A 21,314-nucleotide genomic window follows, 5' to 3' on the forward strand; every position below is an offset into this window, starting at 1 on the left:
CAGAAAGCAGGTGGAAAGAGAGATGCTGCTAATCTCTATTCACTCTCTTCACAATTTGGTTTAGAGGGGAGATAGATAAATATGGAAAAAGTATGGTATACTGAGGTTTTAAAATTGTATTGGTGCATTGAAATTCAGGCTTATCTTAAAATGTGATATTCTTGGTGATCAATCTTTTGATTCAATTTAGTTTCAATAATTCATCTGATGACCTGCTTATATACAGACAGCAAATAAGTAATTAACACTGTGACAAATGACAGGACAAGAAGAGCAGGGCCACCCAGAGTCATGAGGACACACACAAAGAAATTCGAAGGCATTCACAGGGCAACAGAACTCCCATTTCCCCATATATTCTTGGTTCTCAGACCAAGAAATGGTGAGAATTCATGACTGATTTGGAGTAATGATTTAACTAATCACCTGCCTTTTAAATAAGAAGCTGAGATTTTTCACTTGCTAACCAGTCTCTCAGAAAGCCCTTTGATAGTTCAGTACATTTTTTAATAATCTCTTCCCATCAGGCTCTTATAGAGCCAAGTTACAAGTGTGCTCCAATTAAAATAAATTTTATGATTGAGAGAACCACAGAAGGGTGGTGCCGTAAAAACCTTTGGAATTATCACCCTAATAGATGGATGATAAAAATTAGGCTTAGGTATTTAAGTGATACTTTGCCAAACCCAGATAGCTGAGTTGGAATCTCAGGTCCTCAGACTCCAGCATATGGCACGGTGGGTGCGTTATGCCCCTTCTCATAAGGCTTCTGGAGACCCTACAACCAGCCTATGTAAGAGGCTAAGCACATACACAATCTTTTGGATTTAGATTTCAAATCATTAATTTAAAACTACTATATGTCCTCATAAAATAAATAAAAAATGAAATGTACCTGTAACTCTCTTCATCTCTCCAGACTGTCGCGTGATAACCTAACCCATCACTCTTTCGATATGTTCATATAATGTTTAGGGACTTTAAAGTTTGTTCTCAATGAATTTAAAGGGGGTTTTTAATGATTGTTGCTCTGTTTTATCAGGCCCCCCACTTTTAAAGAGTTTTCTGGTGAAGAATTATTATCTAAAGTGTATGTTGAACTTGCCCATCTCTAAATTATGGCATATGCTTTTTTTGCTATTAGTTAAAAATGATAACCGGTCAAACAATTTTGTTAATTTTAAATAGACTCTGATTTTATTTTTTAAAGTTTTAATAATAAATACATTTGATAAGTAAATAAAATGTATTTTATATAGTGTCTCTTGTCAGAATTATCTTGTGTAAATGATAAGAGTTATCAAACTGGTTGCTCACTGTCAAAATAACAGAATCAGTGTTATTATTTCCACTAACTTATTTTGTAAGGTGAAGAGCTATTTTTAAGCCACCCTGACTATATTTCTTTTTTCATCCTCCTTCTTAATTTGTAAGGTCAATGATACCGACCTCATTGACTAATACCAAATCCTATCTCTGTGACATTAGCTTATCTAAACACATTAGGGATGCTCAGCGGGCCTGTTTCATGGAAATTAAATTAGTGAATAACTTTGTGATGAGAAAATCATGAGGTCATGGCCACTACTGCTTTGAAACTAAATGAGCAAATCTTTAGAAGAGTTTGTTTTTGCTCTTTCCATGATAAGACCTCAGTGGTCCTCGCTCTTAGATTTTGGTCCTCAGAGCATCTCCAAGACCCAGGAGGTAAGAGCAATGGCAGATGATGGGGTTGGAGGTGGTTTGATAAAGTAGGAAATAAGCAACAACCTTTCTTTATAAGGTTTAAACATGCTTCCTCTAAAACTGAGCAGAATTCTGTAATTTAAATTATAACTGTTGTCTTTAGATACTGTTCTTAGTACAGATACCAGAGACTTGTGTTTATGATGCCAGTATAGTTTCTTAAATTATATACGATTATTCCCATAGCTTAAAATAGTTGTTGGGAGTTACATCAATTTAAAGAATAATTTTTACATGGATATTTATCTTACTCGCCATTGGACAAACTTGTATGTAGTGGATGCTGATTCTGGTGGTGAAACTGAAATCTGAGATATGAACAGTGCTAGGATGACCATCCATGAAAAAGAGTGATAAACGCAGCTCAGGCCTGGACTGTGGGTTCTCTCAATTTCCCTTTCCCATTTCACAGGAAGCCCTTTCCAACAGTTCTGTACTCATGATGTACCAAGTCTTCCCTCACCAAGGGGAAGGGGCAGCTTAGGAAAAGATCTAATGAAGAAAAGCCTTTTTAGAAAAAAATGACAAAGTGTGCTTATTAATTTTAAAAAGTTCCAGGTGTTTCATCTCAGCACCTCCCTATATTGTGTGGAATGAAAGACTCTGCTGATTGTTAAGGAACTTTCAGGCATCAGCACAGCAAATGAAGGAATATTTGGTGGGAAGATAGAGTGAGGTGCACAGGAATAGTGAATATTCGTCTCTGGAAGTTTTCATTGTACAGCCCCTAACAGCAACTCACTAAGGCTCACGTAACAAATATTTCCACAACAGCAACAAACTCTGTTCTAGTTACACAGTCCTGGACAAACAACTTTACTCTTTTAGTCTTGGTTTCATCCTTTAGGCAAGGGTGAGACAAGACTAAGTATTCTGTAATCTTACACATGGAACCAACGTCACACAGTTCTGATCATTACTGATAGCCATACAAAGGACAGGTTCATAACTGAGATTGTTCCATTCTTGGCTGTTTATCCCCGGTAGGTTTGGACACACTATTATTTACATAAGAAAAGGCACCTCTTTCATTTTTGCTGATCTGGTCACAGAAAAATGACTGATGTCTGACAAGAAGAATGTTGATGTTATTTATTTTTGTTATTTTGGACTGATAAAGATAAATAAAAATCCATAGGTTAATAAACTATACTGGAATAAATATTTAAGGTCAGAAAAGGAAATCATCATACTCAATGTCATTAGAAATAAAATTTACAAAGCAAATAGTTATCCTTTTAAATATTTTAATACATACTTAAAAATGGACAACTTAGTAATACATAATTATATAATATTGATACTGTTGGATATGTGGATGTATATATTTTTCTTTCCAGTAAAATAGTTTCATGCTTATAAAAGTCACCCTAAGTCAACTTGGGACAAAGAGAACAACATACAGTAAAAATAAACTGAGTAGTAAATGTGTAAGTAAGGAAAATATTAGAAAGCAGTTACATTGTTGACACAAAGAAAAAATAAATACACTTTTCTATTATTTAAAGGCAGTTCACAATCATTTCCAGAAATTCTGTGAGGATTTAAGGCCATTTGTTCTAAAGAAATGTTTTAACTTGGACACAACATCACAAAACTGTAATTCTTGTAAAAACTGTACATGCAAAAACTCTTTACAATTAATCGTGGACAGGCAGATTAGTATATAGGAGTAGGTTATTTCGCAAATGTGTTGTGCACTAAGTCACATGGTTGTGTATATTTAACTGGGAATTTCACAAAAAACTTCCAGCCTGTGCACCCTTGCGTGGCAATGTGGAAAGGTGATAAGGAATCCAAGAGCGCCAGTATCCCTTTGAATTAAAATATCTAGACAAGGTATGATGGAATAAAAATTTTAAAACTTCTGCTACATAGTTCACAGTTAAATATTCTGGGTTTCAGTCTTTCTAAATAGCATTATGATATAAAGAGGCTACTTTTTACACAAAGTATTTTTTTGTGCATCTTCAGTTCACAATGTTTGAGTTTTTAAAAATTTCTACTTAGCAGTACAGAACATAAATTGACTGCAGTCTAAATTTAGAACCCAAGCTCCATGAGAAGTGCACGTTCTTACAGGATACATCTGCTGAGCTGAAACTCCCATACTTGGCAAGTGCAGAGGAACTGATTACTAAGCAGGTGCAGCTTCGTAAGACAATTCACTCGCTGAAGAAATATGCAAGTGTCTTCCCTCCCCCTTGTTTGCAACCATATTTGTCCAGACAGCCATTCAAAGAGATATTGCTCTTGTAATTATAGCTATTGCAGTTTAGAAGACAAAGGATTCAATATGCAAAACCCTTATTCTTAAGAACAATTATAAAAGTATTGAAATTTAAAAAGTAGTAACATGTAAACATCGATACAGAAAGACTGCTTTCCTATACACACAGCAGTCGAGGACAATATTTTAGTTAAAAACATAGTTTGTGCTTTTCCCCAACGACACATTGGAAATTAGCTGTTTCTGTCCAAAGGAAAAAAAGTAAAGGTTCAGAGAAGACATCCATATTTTGCTTCAAGCATTCAAAGAATTTTTCTGTTGCTCATGCAACAACCATATTTACAGTTTTGGTTTAGGAAGAGAATAGTTTTGGATCCCAGAAAGCATATTAACCAGTACTGCTGAAACCAAACAGAGAAAAGGTTCTCATTCCCTGGTTTGTTACAGAGCATCAGGACCAAGCCTGACTCGGCAGTTCGAACTGACATGTCATTCATGGTAACGTTTCAGAGCGCAGTCATATTTGAGTCTGTAACACATGTGTAGGTGGGGTGTATGGGGGAGGCGCAGGCAAAGGTTTGATTCCCCGGGCCCTCATGTAAGAGAGGAACTGCTCAGGGATCTCAGCTAGGACATCCTTAGCCAATCTAGCCATGCTCAGTATGTGGTTTCCGCTTCTGTCAATATAATCTCTGAAAGGCACAAACTAGAAAGCAGAAGTGAGAGAAAGTTAATTCATAGACTTTAGCATACTAATTAACAGACACAAATGTCAGCACATGAACCTGTTTGGCTGTACGAGTATCCGTGACCAGAGTCACAGGAAATGGACAATAATCACTATGTATTTTAAAGATATTTGATTCATTACAAATAACCATAATCATGACCAAAACTTTCTAATAAAAACTTTGCCTAAAAAGGGATGTCATTGTTTTCTATCTTTTTCCCCCAATAATTCATGCCTCCTGGTTCCCAGATGTCCATGACATTGCTACATGGATTTTGTGGTTCTGAGGTCTCTACCTGGCCTGATTTCCAATAGGAGGGGACTCGGAACCACTTGGGGGCTCAGTTTCTTGTGAAGTGGAGTTAATCCATGCCTAATTCAGATTTCAAAGCAGAAATATTACCCGATGAAGGGTAAGAAAATGTAGTGCATATTGTTAAAGACTTCTAGACACATGTATTTTAAATTATGATTAGAACACCAAATCATAAGAACATGGTTATGCAATTCACATGATTGATATCAGCAGGGACCTAAAATACAGGGTGGGGAAAAAGTACATTTACTGTTGTTTGTATGGAAAAAAATACAGTAATTAATAAATAATAATATAAGAATAAACTCTGTTTCACATACTTACAACTGTAAACCTATTTTTCTCCTACCCTGTATTTAGTCCACTGAGTTTCCCCCAGTGCTGATTTTTTTTTATATCTGTTAAGGCACACAAACAAACAAACAAACAAACAAACAAAGTTCAGCATGAGATTTTATATACTTCTTATGGAAATATCATCCTTCTTATTTTCACATCATATAAAAATGGCTGCTCTATCTTTATATAAGCAATTATGTGGAGTCCTTATCAGCTCAACCCCAGATACTCTGGCAACAGATTGCCCGATTTCACTCTCATATTTAATGATGCTGAAATTAATAAACACAGTGCTGCTTCAGGGCATTTATTCAATTCCCTTAGAGACATGATGATTCTTGAAGCAACTTGGAAGTGATTGAACTGTTAATGTTGTGGTAGTTCAGGAACATAGTGATTGTAGGTCTTAGAGAAAAAGCAGAGTGAAGACATTTTAGGATGTTGAACAATTTCTAAGTATAATGTTTTAAATTAAATCATTTCCCCCAGAGAAAGAGTGAGCACACTCTTATAAATATGTTTTAAGTTTATTTTGAAAAACTTCCCCTTGACTTAAGCAGTTACTGAAAATGTGATTTCAGAAAATAACTATTATTAGGAAGTAGGCTTTAAAATGTCAGGTTGCTACAGTTAAACCAAGTAAAAATGTTAAGAAATCAATTAACAGGGTTAATACCTATCATATACAGTGAAAACAGTGTGTTTTAAGAAACAGTAGAAAAATCACTCCCTTAAAAACAACTAAAACACACCATAGGCAGAAGTACATCTCTATGACTATAATTTTACTCTATCCATCTGAGGAGGAAAACTCAACTTTTTTGAAAAGCATAATAGAAAGGTGACAAATCTTACTCTTACCTCTGAAAGTAGCTAAGTAAGGGTAAGAAAAAACTAACAGAGCAAATATAATCCTCAGTGGAGAAAAGTGCGGGATGTGAACTTCTGTGAACTTGCATTAACTATGGACAAGACTTGACATTTTTAACTCAAAAAAATCATAGATGCAAAAAAAGTTAGGATTTATTTTCTCTCTGAAACTGTAATTAGAGAAGTGATAAAACAGGAATCAACATAGTTAAGGATTAATGAGAAAAAGATATCTACTTGTAGCTATAATTATTTTCATCCTTATTTTAAAAGGTATGGTATTTTAAATGAACATTTTGTAATGTTGGTGTGGTTCATATATATCTAGTTAGCTTTTATGCTGCTTTTTAAAAGGGTCTGTATTTTTTTTTTCTTCAGAATATGCAACTCGTATCTGCCTTTCAGGGAAATGCTGACTCCTCGGGCAAACAGTTGACACCTGGGCAGGGAAGGAGCACTCCTGGCTGGCCTCTCCTTTACCTCAACTTGGTCTTAATATTTTTCTTTGATTCTTTACCTTTCTTCTACACCAGGGGTATTAAACTCATTTATCTTTTTACCACTATTCTCATAAACTCTGGAATTAGATTTCCCAAGTTCAGAGGCTAGTTCCACTATTTATTAGCTGCATGACCTTGGGCAAGTTTGCTTTCCACTCTTGGCCTCAGTTTCTTCTCCACAAAGTGAGGACAATAATACCAACATACTTCATTAGGTTATCACAGTAAGTTGACATGTAAAGTGCTTAAAACAGTATTCAATTCATAACATGTACTATATATAGTAATTATTATCATTACCATAACTATTCATCAACTTATACACTTATATATTCAATATAAATATGAAACTATCTTTTTAGTATTATATTTACATTCTTATCAACACGAAATACAAGGAATATTCTTATCGACTTGATCTCTTTCAGATTTAAGTACAGTATCAGTACTGTAATTTAAAATAGTAATTCCTGGCCTTTCTATAATTTTAAAACATCTATTGTTTCACCTTTCCAGCAAATGCTATAAGATGCGCTAAATTTTTTATTGAAGTAAATTGAAATTTATTTTTAAGAATGTCATGATATTCTAGAATGTCAAAACTAAGAACCATGATCACACAGATACAGTTATACTCATCTAAAGCATTTTTATAAATAATGAATGAGAGAACTATATATCATATCTAACTTAGGTTTATTAGATGGAGGCATAGACAGCTACCTTCAGTATTAAGGGGCCATTCCCAGACTAAAAATGACTGGCATACCAAGTTACTGTCATCCATAAGAGTGTACCTCATTCCATATGTGCATTTGGTATTAAAAAAATGTTGAGAATTTTCTATTCATAAACCTAAGATTGTCTAAACCTTTTCCAAAGGGACATTCATCAATTCAGTCATGTCAGGGTGAAAATGACAAGTCACTCTTCATTCCCTTTACCTGTTACTAATGACACACCTTAGACTTTTCATGAAAAAATAGATGCCCTCTTTCTTAAACTATTGCTCATATCCTTCTACAATCAGTTATCCACTCCATCTCTCAGACCACTTGTTTACTGTTATTATCTTTTAATCACTTTTTATGAGCACTGTACTTGAGGACCACCTGTTCAGAAGAATGCCCACACATTTGTGAATGAACGATCATTGACTATTATTACAAATTAACATGGACTCTTAAAATGCTTAGGTTAGAGGAATAAATGCATTCTGTTCTGTAGAAGTGTAGCACATCCTTCATACTCTACGTCTTTCTCCGAGGATCCATCCTGCTCTGATGGCTGGCCTTGCATATTTGTGAAAACAAGTTTAAATCAGTTTGGGCAAATGGGCTTTTAGTTGCTGTTCTGTGAAATATTACTTGATTGCTGCTACTGTGCAGAGCTCCATTAGTGATTTTCAAGTCTAAGTCTTCAAGGTTATTATTCTCCTTTTAATAGAAATTACAACTTGAATATAATTTTTAAGAAAATGATAGGTTGGCCAGCAGCTGTATGAAACCAAGAGAAATTACACTGCTTTATGCACAATGCCCAATCTCTATCACAAGCAAGCAAAAAAATCTCATGTAAGTTTTAGAATAACAATCTTAGGATCTCATCCTGCTTACTGTTTGTACTCAAGTCATATGAGATTGAGTCCTGAGGCAATGAATATAATCACACATCAGGTGGACTAGTGTTATTTGTCAAGGTACAGCCATTATGAAATAGTGACATAAAATGCTTTCTCTCTGGATTATGCCAACGCACTAATGAGAATAACTGATACTGATATTAATGCATTTATTTAGCAACTGGTAAGTGGGAGGCCTTCTGCTAAGAGATTCAGTACAATATCTTATAATATTTACTTTTTATCATTGTGTTATCCATATTTTGAGCTGACAAGAGGAAACCAAAACTTGGGGAGTTTAATTAACTTATCCAGTATCAGATAGTTAGTAATAAATGTCACTTATTATTTGAACCCAAATTAATCTGACTCTGATATATTAACCATGACAGTATATGAAAAGGGGAACAGATCTTAATAATCTTCACTAGTATTTTGCATTTTAGGAGAGTAGGTGTATTATCGCATGATAAATATAGGATTTGGAATGAGAACTCTGTTGACAGTTTGGATCAACCAACTTTTGATTTAATAACTTCGTACAAGCTGTTTAACACCCCATCTTGAGTCTCTTTTTTCTTCGTCCATAAATTGTTATAAGGCAAAAACTGACCAGTATTTTTAGAAAGATATAAAATAATATAAATATAGTATTTTTAAAAAAGAAAATTAGTTCAAGTGTGTAGAGAGAAGCTATTGCAAAAGGTAGTATAGTGGTATATTCCAAAATATAGAATTTTAATCAACCCACTGAGGAAGAAGACTATTCTAGTAAAATGAAAAGAGAAAATAAGAGCAAGAACAATGGAGATGTGTGGTACAAAGATAATTAATAGTCCTATTTGTCTAGACAAAGTGTGTGTGTGAGAGAGAGAGAGAGAGAGAGAGTGTGTGTGTGTGTGTGTGTTTGTGTGTGTGTTTAGCTAAAGAGGAAGGCTGGAGTCAGGGCAAGGAGACTCTTAAATGCTAAGATTAAGATTTAGAATCAGTTATACAGAATATTGATTAGAAATTTTAGAATCAAATATTTTAAATTAAATTGTGACTCTACTTCTTACTAGCTTGTGACTATAAACAAGAGAAACTTCATTTCTTCTTTTTTAAAATATGGTAATCTTCCTATCCCAACAAAGTCAATTAAGGACTGAGTGAAGTAATGCTATAGCTCTTAGCCTACCTAGGATATGAAGGACTAAATAAATGATTGAATGTCATTATTATATGAAGAATTTGGATGTCACTGAAGAGTTAACAATATAATGAATACCCCATCTACTACCCTCAATTATCTGTCAAAACTCCAGCTACCTACTATTATCTGCAGCCTTAGGTTTGTGTCCACTTAAGAAATTTGGAGTTGTTTGCTGTGCATAAACCTGATTAGCTTCAAAGTGGAAATGTAAGAGAGCCTAAGTAGGTCCTATTTTCTGACGATATCACAGCCAACAGTGTTTACAGCATTTATTATGACGGCTTACATAGCTTCTGATGATGGGAAGATTGATCCCGCCGTTCTTTGTGTGCCCTTGCAGCTCTGATACACTGAATAATCAAGGGTACTTCTATTCTTGAAAATAACTCATTTAAAAAATGTTTTAGTGGATGGTAGAGGCTGGAAAACTGTGATGGTGGAATGTTTTAAAATCTTATTCAAGATGAGAGAGGATGCTAATTGTTCTTCAATAAGATACTGTATGTAAATGACTATCTTGCTTGCTATTTTTAGAAGACCAATCACTGGGAATTTCTCCATGAAATTAGAAAAGTATACATCAAATCTCCTTAATTAAATGTAGGCATGTAAGTCAAGATGTCACTGTCATTCAGAAGCTACTAACGCTCTAAGGACATTTTAATTTTGTGTTCAGAATCTGTAAGATCTCACAGCTCTTTCAGTTCAATTTTATGGGGTAAAATCCCTTGTGTGTTTAGCTGTGTTCCCAGGTTCCTGGAAAACCTTTGGGGACCCCTGTATCATTTTATGGAAGTGGACTGGTCTTCAGAATTCTAAGTATAAAGGAGAGGAAGTATATAATTGTACTTACACATACCTTAACATATAAGGAACGAGTATTTTCATGTGTTTTACATCCTCTGAAATTCACATCGTAAGAAGAGCAAAAATGAAAGAATTTAGTGTTTGGAGTTAATGAAACAAAGGCTCAAAGAGATTTATTGAAGTGTTTGGGGTCAGAGTGCCAACAAAATAATTTCACAGAACTGAGTTCTTTAGCAATGTTCTGTCCAATATAGCATACCCACTGAGAGACTAAATACTTTCATCAATACTTATTATACATATAATAAGAACTGGCTATCACCAACACAACATATTAGCTCTCTTAAAGAAAACCTTAAGACATGAGCAGTCTTAAGCAAGTAATACCAAGTCTCCCATAAACTTCATTCTGATAATATTATGATATATGGGATTCCTCTGTTAACTTTATAAAAATGCATTGCCACCGCAACATAGCACATTATCACGGACTTCAAATTCACACTTCCCTTTAGTAATTTAATTGTTGGAATCTGTGAGCCAGACATTGTGGAGAGCCTTTGGATAAACTGTAATTACTTGAGCCTATAATTATGCTAATGAGGTTGGGGTGAATAATCATGGGTCTAATCATGGAACCACCATGGGTTTCTGAAATAGATGACCGCATTACCATGCTTCCTTTCGGAGGTGCCTTTAATTTGATCACTCACATGTGTGGCCACGTGCTTTTTCACTCTACCGAGAATGACAGGTTGAAATGAATGCCATATTTAATTATATTTTTGTATTAAATCCTCACCCAAGGATATGTTTTTATTGATTTGAGAGAGAGAGGTGGGGGGAGAGAGACAGACAGACCGACGAAGCATCAGTCTATTTCTTCCCTGATGCAACCGGAACCCACACCCTAGGCATGTGTCCTGACTAGGGATGAAACTTGCAAACTTTTGACGTACAGGGTGATGCTCTAACTAACTAAGCCACCCAGCCAAGGCCGTGTTTAATTATCTTTTTAAAAAACTGCAATACAAATGTCCCTTACTTAAAATTTAATTTTGCTGACTGATTAAGAAAAATGCTTTTAAATCTTTATCAACATTAATCTTTATATTATCATATTTATAAAATGTGTTATAATCTCCCTCAAATTATTTTAATAGTTTTTTATTATATTTTGCTGAGTTCTATTTTAGGAATATATTTTATGTACATTATCTCATTTAATCTCTACAACCACGTCAGAACACTAAAATTTAGAAAACTTTCCCAAGTTATCACAATTGGAAAATCCAGGATTTGAACCAAATTCCAAATTAGATTGTCTTAATGACTGTATTATGGGTGAATATGTAGTTTATTACCTTAAGAGAAAGTACTGAAGCCCATTGCTGGCTCCTCTTAAATATTCAGATTGTGTGTTTACACGACCCTGACACCTCCCCTTTCCTATTTAAGAAGGTAAAGCTCACAGCCTTTTCCCCTTCTGACATCCTAAAAGATATGGAGACTCAAGTATGCAGAAATGTAGTTGAATTAACTCCTTGTTCATACTTATATATTTTAATTATATTGGTTACTAATTATTTTTCTTTCTATTATTCTTTTTAAATTCTAACAGAATTGTGAATCATATATACAAAAAATATTATCTATTTTGTTATGTATGATGTTATCTTTATGGATATATATAATTCATATATTTTATATATAATTTATATATTTATTGTGCTTTTAAGATCTATTTCTCTGCCTTTCTAACCATAATCTATAAAGAAAGTATGACAATATCTACATTTTTTGGTTTGTTTATACTAAATTTATTTACTCTGAATATGTATCAGCTGCTTTAAAATATATTTAGTCTTTGTTGCAGACTAAATGATTAAATAAACATCATTAAAAAGTCCATATGTTTCTAGATTCTAATTTTACTAAAAATCTCAATACTTTATGGTAATAATAAAGTAGTAATAAAAGTAACTTACTGATAATTCAATTTTGTGTATCATGGATCTAAAGTCCATAGGGAAGTAATTGGTGCTTATCTTAGGCCCTGTTACTTAATGGGCATCTCATAAAGAATCTACCAATTAAATTAAGCAGAACCTGAAATTCTTCATTTCAATTTAGTTATGTATGAGAACTGCCAAGAGCTGTTCACAATGACCAAAATAAATAATTTTTATTAAATATCTTACCTGCACAATGTCCCTTTCAGCATATTTTCCTCTGGAGGAAACTCTTACATCATCTCCATCCAACTCAATCATTGCTTGAAAATAAAATGCAATTATTAATGCAGTGTATTTTAGCCATTTACTAAAACAGTGTAGGCAATAAGGAAATCAAGATGCACAAAGTAGAGATATATCCTCTGTAAAATCAGAAAGCTGTTGATCCCTTCATCTTCTCAGCCCTTTCTCTCATAGAACTTGACTGAGGGTAACTGTACACATGAAGCAAAGCCACGCCCTGTGACCCTTTGAAGGACAAGAAGAGCCGATGCAGTAGACAATAGTCTTTGGGCGCATCCGCCCATCCCAGGGTTCTCAGATCTGGGTTATATGCTTGACATGACTGAGCAAGTGGTACTAAGCCATTCAATCTTACTTTTTTTTTCTAACTTAAGAAAGTTGGTGCTAATCATCACAGAATTTCCAAAAACAATTTGAACTGTATTCTAACTGAAACTATAACAAAACTATGTATCCATAGTCTAATTTCCAGTTTAAAAACAGATTTAAAAGCAAAGAAACATGTTCTCTGCCCTTACACTGACTGGATAAAGTATAATTTTTCTGAGTATGATTTTTTGTTGGTTAACAGAGAATTTCAACATTACACAGAACAGCTAGCATTTGTGAATGCTGTGATGTAAGGGTTCATTTGGTGATACAGTAATGTTATGCTGCAATTAAGAACATTTTCCAGAGTTTATCAGGTTTTCAGTGAGATTCTCTAAATAATTAATTACATGAGGAATGCTAATTTGTGCTTAAAGTATAATTTTATTACTGACAATTCATTTTCTATACACATGACATTCACTGGGCTCATATGAGCCACTTGCAATGATAATGTTTGCCTCTGAGCCCTCCAAAACTTATTGCTCAGTTAGAATATAAACCTGACATTTTTTTTAGTATTTCCTTTAGTGCATGAATAATGCATTTGGGTGAAAAAACATTGTTTTAAATTTTATTTTTCTACACATGGTCTTGAGTCTGGGCTGAATCATCATAAGTTCACATAACTGATAGACAGCCACCACTCTGCTTGCTTAGGTAGATAACACAGGTCATTACACAGCAAAACGTGTATGAGCATATGACTGATGATGAGGTAGTTAACTTATTCAAACTACAGAAGATCTATTTTTGTCACCCCTATATTTTAGGGGCATAAATGAAAGAATTCATTATACTCAAATACTTTCGAGAGTTAATTCCTTTTTGTTGTCTAGATTTGTTTTCAAAATGTTCCTGTTACTTTGAGATACAAATGTATATTGATAATGACATGCTGGCAAAAGTTCTTTCTTATTGAATTTGCTAATTAAAGAAAATGACAGTTATTTACACAATAATATGTTAGAGTGAGAGCCTATAAAGTATCTCCCTCCCACTTTCCAGAGTGTCTTTTGGGTTAAAAGGTGGCGTGTGGCCAGACTACACTTCTGAGAGCAAGGAGAAAAGAAATGACGAGCAAGTGGCGTCCACCCTTCAGGTTTACAGATCATCTTGTCCTCAAGGATCATGATGCTGTAAACCCCAGTGCCCCACCAGTACCTGTCCTTGGACAAACAAGTATGAGAGATAGACATGCAACACTTTCTAGCCACGGGAGACAGGATGAAGCTAGAGCCCCTTGAAGTTCTTCCCTTCTAACGTGAGTGGATCAAAGCAGGCAGCCAGATGCTGCTTTACTTTTACTTTTTGCCTTTTAAGGATGAAGAAATCCCACCTTGAGGAATCTTTCTTCTTAATGAAGGTGCTTTATAAAAAAGTAAAAAGTCACTGGGGGAAATTTTTACAGAAAATTATGAACTGTTCCTATTAAAATATAGAAATCAATTTGAAAGTGCATTAAACTAATAGTTTATTCCAACTTCCTCAACCTTCAAAAAATAGATGGCAAAATATTTCCTTTTTTTGCCCATACAAATCAGGGGTAGATTTTGTATTTCGGTGGTTAACTGATAAAATTTGCAAGATTTATTTCTTTTTTTCCTTTATCAGTTTGTAAATATGTCATGTAAACTTACTTGATGGTAGTCTTGGCAGTAAGTGCCCAGAGAAAGGCCCTTCTGATAAGACAGCAGGGATCTGAATGTAAGTTGGAGATTTTCTACATTAAAGATGAGTATTCTGTCCTTTTCTACTTAGCCATAGTTGTGTTTTGAGAGGAAAGAAAAAAATCCTTTAGAGAAGCACCTACTGTCTCCTGGAATAATCTAACTGTTTAGCACCAGGCCTGGAGGCTGGTCCATCCTATTTAAATCTGCATCCTGGTGAAAGCGGAAACCAAGTGGTGCAGGACCCTAGTTCCCTGTCCACAGGTTTGCCAGGAAAAGTCTCCCTCTAACTTCCAGGTGGCAGCTCTACTGGGACAGAACTTCCCTCTTGGACTACAATCTTCACTTCCTTTTCCATGTGGAAAGATGAAGGATTCATGGAATTAGTAAAATTAGGAGAAGAAACTGACCTTGAATCTCTCTTGGAGCTGCCTGTCCTCAAGTTGGAGGCAGTTCCTCCCTGTGGCATCTACCTCCCTGTGGTATGGAGGATGCTCCTGTGGCAAGACCCCGCCCCTGTACAGTGGAGGCCTTGAGATAAGGGTGGGGTCATTTAATACTGGGGGAAGAAAGTAGTGGGAAGTCTGCCACTGCACACAGGTTAACCCAGATTCCAATTCTGCGTCGCTGGTAATAAAGCTTATTTTCTGGTCCCTATCTGTTTCCTGTGTATCCCCCCCCCCCCAGTTACTTTAGGAAGTCAGAGAGGGAAATGATGAATAATCATACCTCAAAATGCTTAAAAATAATTTATTGGGAACTAAAGAAGAGAACAAAATAAATAGCAGTATCTTCTGCACTAAAAAGAAATAGAAACTAGAAATATACACCAGGAAGAATCAGTGGCTCTGTATTCAAACATTATGTGTGGGGGCTCTTGAATAGATGACCATGGTTACCACCTCTGAGTTCATACATCTACTAGTGGACTTCCTAGGAGTCTGAGAGACCTGAGATGTACCCAATCAGAGGTGTATCCTTGAGAGGCAAAAGCAAATTAGTAGCTGAAGAAGAAAGCATGAGTTATTTTAACCTGGCAGTGAGTAAAGATTGTGAATCTCAGCCTGTCATTAATTAATGCAGATGATCAAGTGCACAAAGCATTAAGAAAAAAGATGTGTTTTAGCTTTCTTGACTCCAGAGAAGGGTGTCATATTCATACCTGAAATACAATGCAAGCAGATGCAAATATCCAGAGACAGAAAATGTTCGCAGAAGCAGAAGCCATCAAGCTAAATGACATTTTGCTGTAGAAAATGGGAGATTATAATGATAAAAGGCATGACCATCCAAGCATGGAATCGAAGAGAGGAATATTCAGTCAGCAATATAATTCTGCCTGTGGTTCTTTATCTGAGACAGACAGATGTACATACTACTTTTAGGGAGGAGGCGCTGGTGGCGAACTGAGAGCCAACACTGTAACGATCATACTGAAATTAGCCACCGACATGCCTAAATTAACTTGTTGACATAACAAAGGTTGTTCCAAAGTCCTAAAATTATTTTCATTTCCAAAGGCCCAAGGTAAAGAAACTGTCATTGTTAATATAAAACACCTGAACCAGGTGAATGTTACACAGTCATGCAGGTGCAGTCCAGTACAGAGTTCTCTGAGAGGAATTCACCAGGTAACTAGTCAGAGACTTTCCTTTTTTCATTTGCAACCCAGGCATGTGCCCTGACTGGGAATTGAACCCACAACCCTTTGGTGCATGGGATGATGCCCCAACCAACTCAGCCACCAGGCCAGGGCTAACAGGCTATCCTTAAAGAACTTTGCCCAGATCACTAATTACACAAATGCCTGTCACTGAGCATTTGCCCATGACCTGAGCCCAAACAGAAAACTAACTACCCAGTAAGTCAATTTAGCATAATTATATAAACTCTCTTTAAATTTTGTATGGTCAGTTCTATTTTCATTTTGCACTTTCACATGAAAGAATATATATATATATGTGTGTGTATATATATACATATACATATATATGTATAGCTAATGTCAATCAAATACTGTGGGACTGAAAATCCATTAAAGTAGAATTTTATGCTGTGTTAATATTTCTATTCACAACCTAATGGTTTATTAATTTAGTGTTCTCAAAGGTTTTTAGTAAACCCAGAGTATTTTGCCTTGGGAACAAAAATCCAATTTACCTCTCTATAAGTCTTTAAAAATATTATTTTGAGCTACAAAGTATCTTTATGAAATGGAAAGATACAAGTTGCATTAATCTATACTGGAGTGGCAATGTTCTACTCAGAAGACAATGTTTTAATCTACTTACCTCAAAAGACTTCATTGTGAAAGATCGATACTAATGCCTAACGTACAGAGGCAATACATACAAGCCTACATGCACGCTCACATTCATATATTTTAAAAAGAGTGATAGGAACTCAAGAGCAGGATGAGTCAGATTAAATTAAATAAACTCCCAAGGAATACTATTGGATTTTGTTACTCACCATCAAATTCTGCTGGTCCAACACCGACTATAATTATTGACATTGGAAGTTTTGAAGCCTTCAAAGAGAATACACAATGAGTTCACACTAGGAGATTGAGTTCTTAAGACAAGAATTAAGATGCAAGATAAAATTAATATCCTGTTTTATCTTTTTACACAGATGGTCATTAAAGTACTTAGGAACATATTTAAACATATTAAAATGTATTAAAGCAAACAGAATGATATACTAATTCCACTCTTAGGCTTTCCCAACTTTGTACACAAGTCAACTTGGTGGGACATTCTTCAGGGTGGACCAGCTTCAGATAATATAAAAAATAAAAAGTACTGAGATTCAGCTTTCACTTGCTATTATCAGCCCAAATTTACCTAAGATGACATTGGGTATCCTTAGTCAGTCATTTTTCATGTTCTCTCTCCTCTCAAAAACCTTTCTGCGGCTAAAGGGGGCAAAGGTTAGCATGTTTGTGAAACAGTAGTCCCTACTCTACCTCATTTTTACCCCAGTTTGGGAAAAAGAAATTTGTCTAGCAAACAAAGGAATACAAATGATAATGATGGAAAGTTACTTATTAATATGGTTAATTTATGCATTAACTATCCATAAGATTGTGTGGGACACTGACTATGTTATGCCATGTTTTCTTATATTATGTATCACTTAAATGAAATCATCACTTTAAAATAGTTTAATGGTAAAAATCTGAGATCCAGCTACAGAATGACGCTACAGTATAGCAACCACATCTTCCTCTAGGAAGGTCACTGAATTATAAATAATTGTTCCTCAGTGCACCATGTCCTATTAGTTTAAATCTACATGATTAAATCCATATTTTAAAGTGTACACTAACTCCACTGCATATTAAAGAAATGTGGAAATATGGCCAGAGCATTAAAGAAATCAGGATAAACTGCACCCAATGTGTCTACTTAAAAAAATAAATCTGTGAGCTTCTACTCCTCCTCCTTTCTGTGTTTGTTTTTTTTCTAGCCATATGTCTATAAGCCCTTGATTTTTTCCTACATGAAACTATTTTTCTCTCACACCAAAGAGCTAATTGTATTTTCTCCATGCTATTAATAATTATGAGGCGTGATAAACATTCATGCGACCAATTTGTACTACACGTCTACTTTGCCTCAAATGTTGCTAAGCCTGGTTATAGAAAGGAGAGTAAAAACAGAAATAATTTTATTGATTATAATCTAGTATATGTAGACATTATAGCTTACAGACTAATGAAGACAATCAAGTAATCATTAAATATAACACAATTAGAAATAATAATGAGAAAAATGTTTTTTAAACCAAGTCCAGTTCCTATCTAATTCTGTAGAAATAGAAATTAGCACAGTTCTGTAACTGAAAAGTGAATATTAAGAAACGGTTTGCACAAATGATAAAATTGTGTACCCGCACATCAAACTAAAAGGTAAACAAATACACTCATGCCATAAAGGTAGTGTTATTATCTTACTTTTTATTCTTTGGAAGTACCAGTAATTTTGTTACACCGGTTATCCATACCCTTACCTTAGTATGGATGGATCAATGGTACAAATGTGCCTGAGTAATGTTAACAACACACTTGGCTCCAAAGGCATGGACATTTGTTTCACTGTGGCATCAACAAAACTCTGGTCTCAACCAGAATTGCACGCTATCCCTTGGCCAGCCCAAGACCAAATGACCCCTACTTACGTTCACTATAGACTCCTTCGTTTGAGCCATATCTGAGATAACACCATCTGTCACAATCAGGAGCACAAAATACTGGGAGCCATCCTTTACAGAAGAAGCATATCTGAAAGGCAACAAAAGGGTAAAGAATACCACAGAACATAAAACAGTTCTCTCTGCAATGGCTGCTAAATATAACTTGAAATAGTCAATAAACCTTTTAATCACAGGAGAGTATGTAAACGTATGTTAAGAGCCTATATCATGCAAACTCTCAAATGCACACTTTCCTGAACTACTAGCACACTAGAGTAGCAGCAGCTGCACTGCAGGCTGGCACACGGAAATGCCTGGCTACCTTAGAAACGCATTCGCTGATGAAAGGTGAGGTGGAGAAGGGGATGTTGAGCACAGTAAAATGGATATAACTTGGAAACAGGCATTCTGGCTGGGTAATATATTACGTGTATGATCTTCAGTAAATTACTTAAGCTATCTGAACTCTATTTTCTCTATTATCTTAAAATCAAGATAACACACATTTGTATTATTAATAATGAAACCACATATATGGTACTCGATACATAAGGCAGTTCTGTAAGTTAACAATAAACTGAAGTGTTTTTTTTAGAACTAGGCGGTGTGGATGGTTGCACAACTTTGTGAATGTGTTCAATGCCATTACACTGTACTCTTTAAAATGGTTACTTTCATGTTCTGTGAACTCCACCTGAATAAAAAAAAGTGACAGAAGAAAAGCTTTTTGAAACATCCATTGTTCAAGTTCTTAACACATCTTAAATTGATGAAAGCTGGCACAAAAAGACAAAAATTAGGCATGTAAGACCATAAAAAAGAAAGAGATCTTACCCTTTGCAAAGGCATGGATAAACCTGGAGTATTAAGCTAAGTGAAATAAGCCAGTCACAGAAAGATCAGTACCATATGATTTCATTTACACGTGGAGTCTAATAACCAAAATAAACTATCAAACAAAATAGAAACAGACTCATACTACAGGGAACAGACTGACAGCTGTCAGAGGGAATGTGGGTTGGAGGACTGGGTGAAAAAGTGGGGTGAGGGAGGTAGAAGAGGTAAAATGGGGATAAATGATGATGGAAGGAGACTTGACTTGGGGTGGTGAACACAATACAATACAGATGATGATTATAGACTCCACACCCGAAACTTATATAACAGTATTAACCAATGTCACCACAATAAAATCAATTAAAAATGTGGTCAGTTATTCCCAGTACTCCCTCAAAAACTAGGCATGTAATAAGAACACAGTACTTAAATAAGTTTATCAGAAGTCTCACCAAATAATTTCCCAATAATTTAAAAGGAAAAATATGTTATATTTTATTATCAATATATCTGTTTTGCATTATGTTGTATATTTTGGGTATCTAAACTATATTCTCAACAGGTAAACTTTTATGATCTTTAGCACATAACTAGCATTCAAGTCTTATCTAGTAATGAGCAAGCATTATGGATATTTTTGGAGGCAGTGAACTAGAAGACTTTGTTCTATTTCTGTAAAAGTCATTAAGTGAATCATTGAAAATTTAAGTTCAAAAACACTGTCATTAATATCAGTGAAATTCCTTCACAGCCTAAAGGATACTAAGGAAGTAAGTTTGAACAGGTCAAGAACAAGATCAACAGCATATTATTTCAGGACAGAACTCATTTCTTGGAGAGCAGAATTAACTACCATGTGGACAAGAAAAGTGTTTATGATTTTGCCACAAACTAGAGAAACTAATAATTTCTCATGCTGCTAATAAAATAATTTTACAGATTAATGAAGAGACTACAGTAAGTGGCCTATATACAATACTATCTGTAAAGATAGTGTTAAACTAGTTCCACAATGTATAGTCAAGAATTGTCCCATGATACTGCACAATTGACCTTAGACATGAAAAACTTGTATAAATTTGATTGTAACACAATCAATGGAAAACAACCCAGAGCAGATATGAGCCTCATCTATTTTACCCTTAACTTTTTTTTAAGAAAAGAAGTTGCTCATCTCCCTCACGAATTTTTTTCTTAAATTTTTAACCTCACAGAGGTTGTGGTTGATGTGAGAGATACAAACAATTTTTGTTAAATATCCATTATTTTTTAAAGCATTTCTTACTGACTACACTTCAGAAGCAGGGGGTTTTCTATTTGGTGTGACTGACTGAAGTCTATAAATAGCAGTGAGAAAAGCTTCTATGAGTACGGCAGTGAGGCTTTTATACTGTTCTTTCCACACCATGCTCTTAAAATGACAAATTTCTACCAGGTCTGAAAACAATATAAAATATTGAGTGACATGCAGTCTTATAAATACCTTAAGTTGGCTTAATGGTCTGATTTTTTTTTTGTATTTACTTTTTATTTCACTTTCAATGCTTCTTTCTTCCATGGAGAAAGTCTCAGTTGTTGGCATGTCTCCCCACCACCCCAGATTGAGTTATAATTGGTATACAGAAAACTGCA

The 21,314-nt window shown here is 34.9% G+C and overlaps 1 protein-coding gene across 2 annotated transcripts in view; it reads right to left on the reverse strand.

The window, feature by feature from the left end:
- Nucleotides 1-2,781: 2,781 nt before the first annotated feature.
- Nucleotides 2,782-21,314, reverse strand: part of CPNE8 (copine 8) — a 183,487-nt gene continuing 164,954 nt past the window's right edge. The window contains exons 17-20 of one of the 2 annotated variants that reach the window (XM_037139711.2): nt 18,831-18,933; nt 17,121-17,178; nt 12,553-12,626; nt 2,782-4,682 (exon numbers count right to left, since the gene is read on the reverse strand). In XM_037139711.2, the coding sequence (XP_036995606.1) occupies nt 4,494-4,682; nt 12,553-12,626; nt 17,121-17,178; nt 18,831-18,933 (424 nt within the window). In that variant the 3' untranslated portion in view covers nt 2,782-4,493. The other variant, XM_037139713.2, reaches the window with a different exon arrangement.

This window comes from Artibeus jamaicensis, unplaced genomic scaffold, assembly GCF_021234435.1.
Source record: "Artibeus jamaicensis isolate MK-2021 breed Jamaican fruit bat unplaced genomic scaffold, CSHL_Jam_final contig_233, whole genome shotgun sequence".
Classification (NCBI taxonomy): domain Eukaryota; kingdom Metazoa; phylum Chordata; class Mammalia; order Chiroptera; family Phyllostomidae; genus Artibeus; species Artibeus jamaicensis.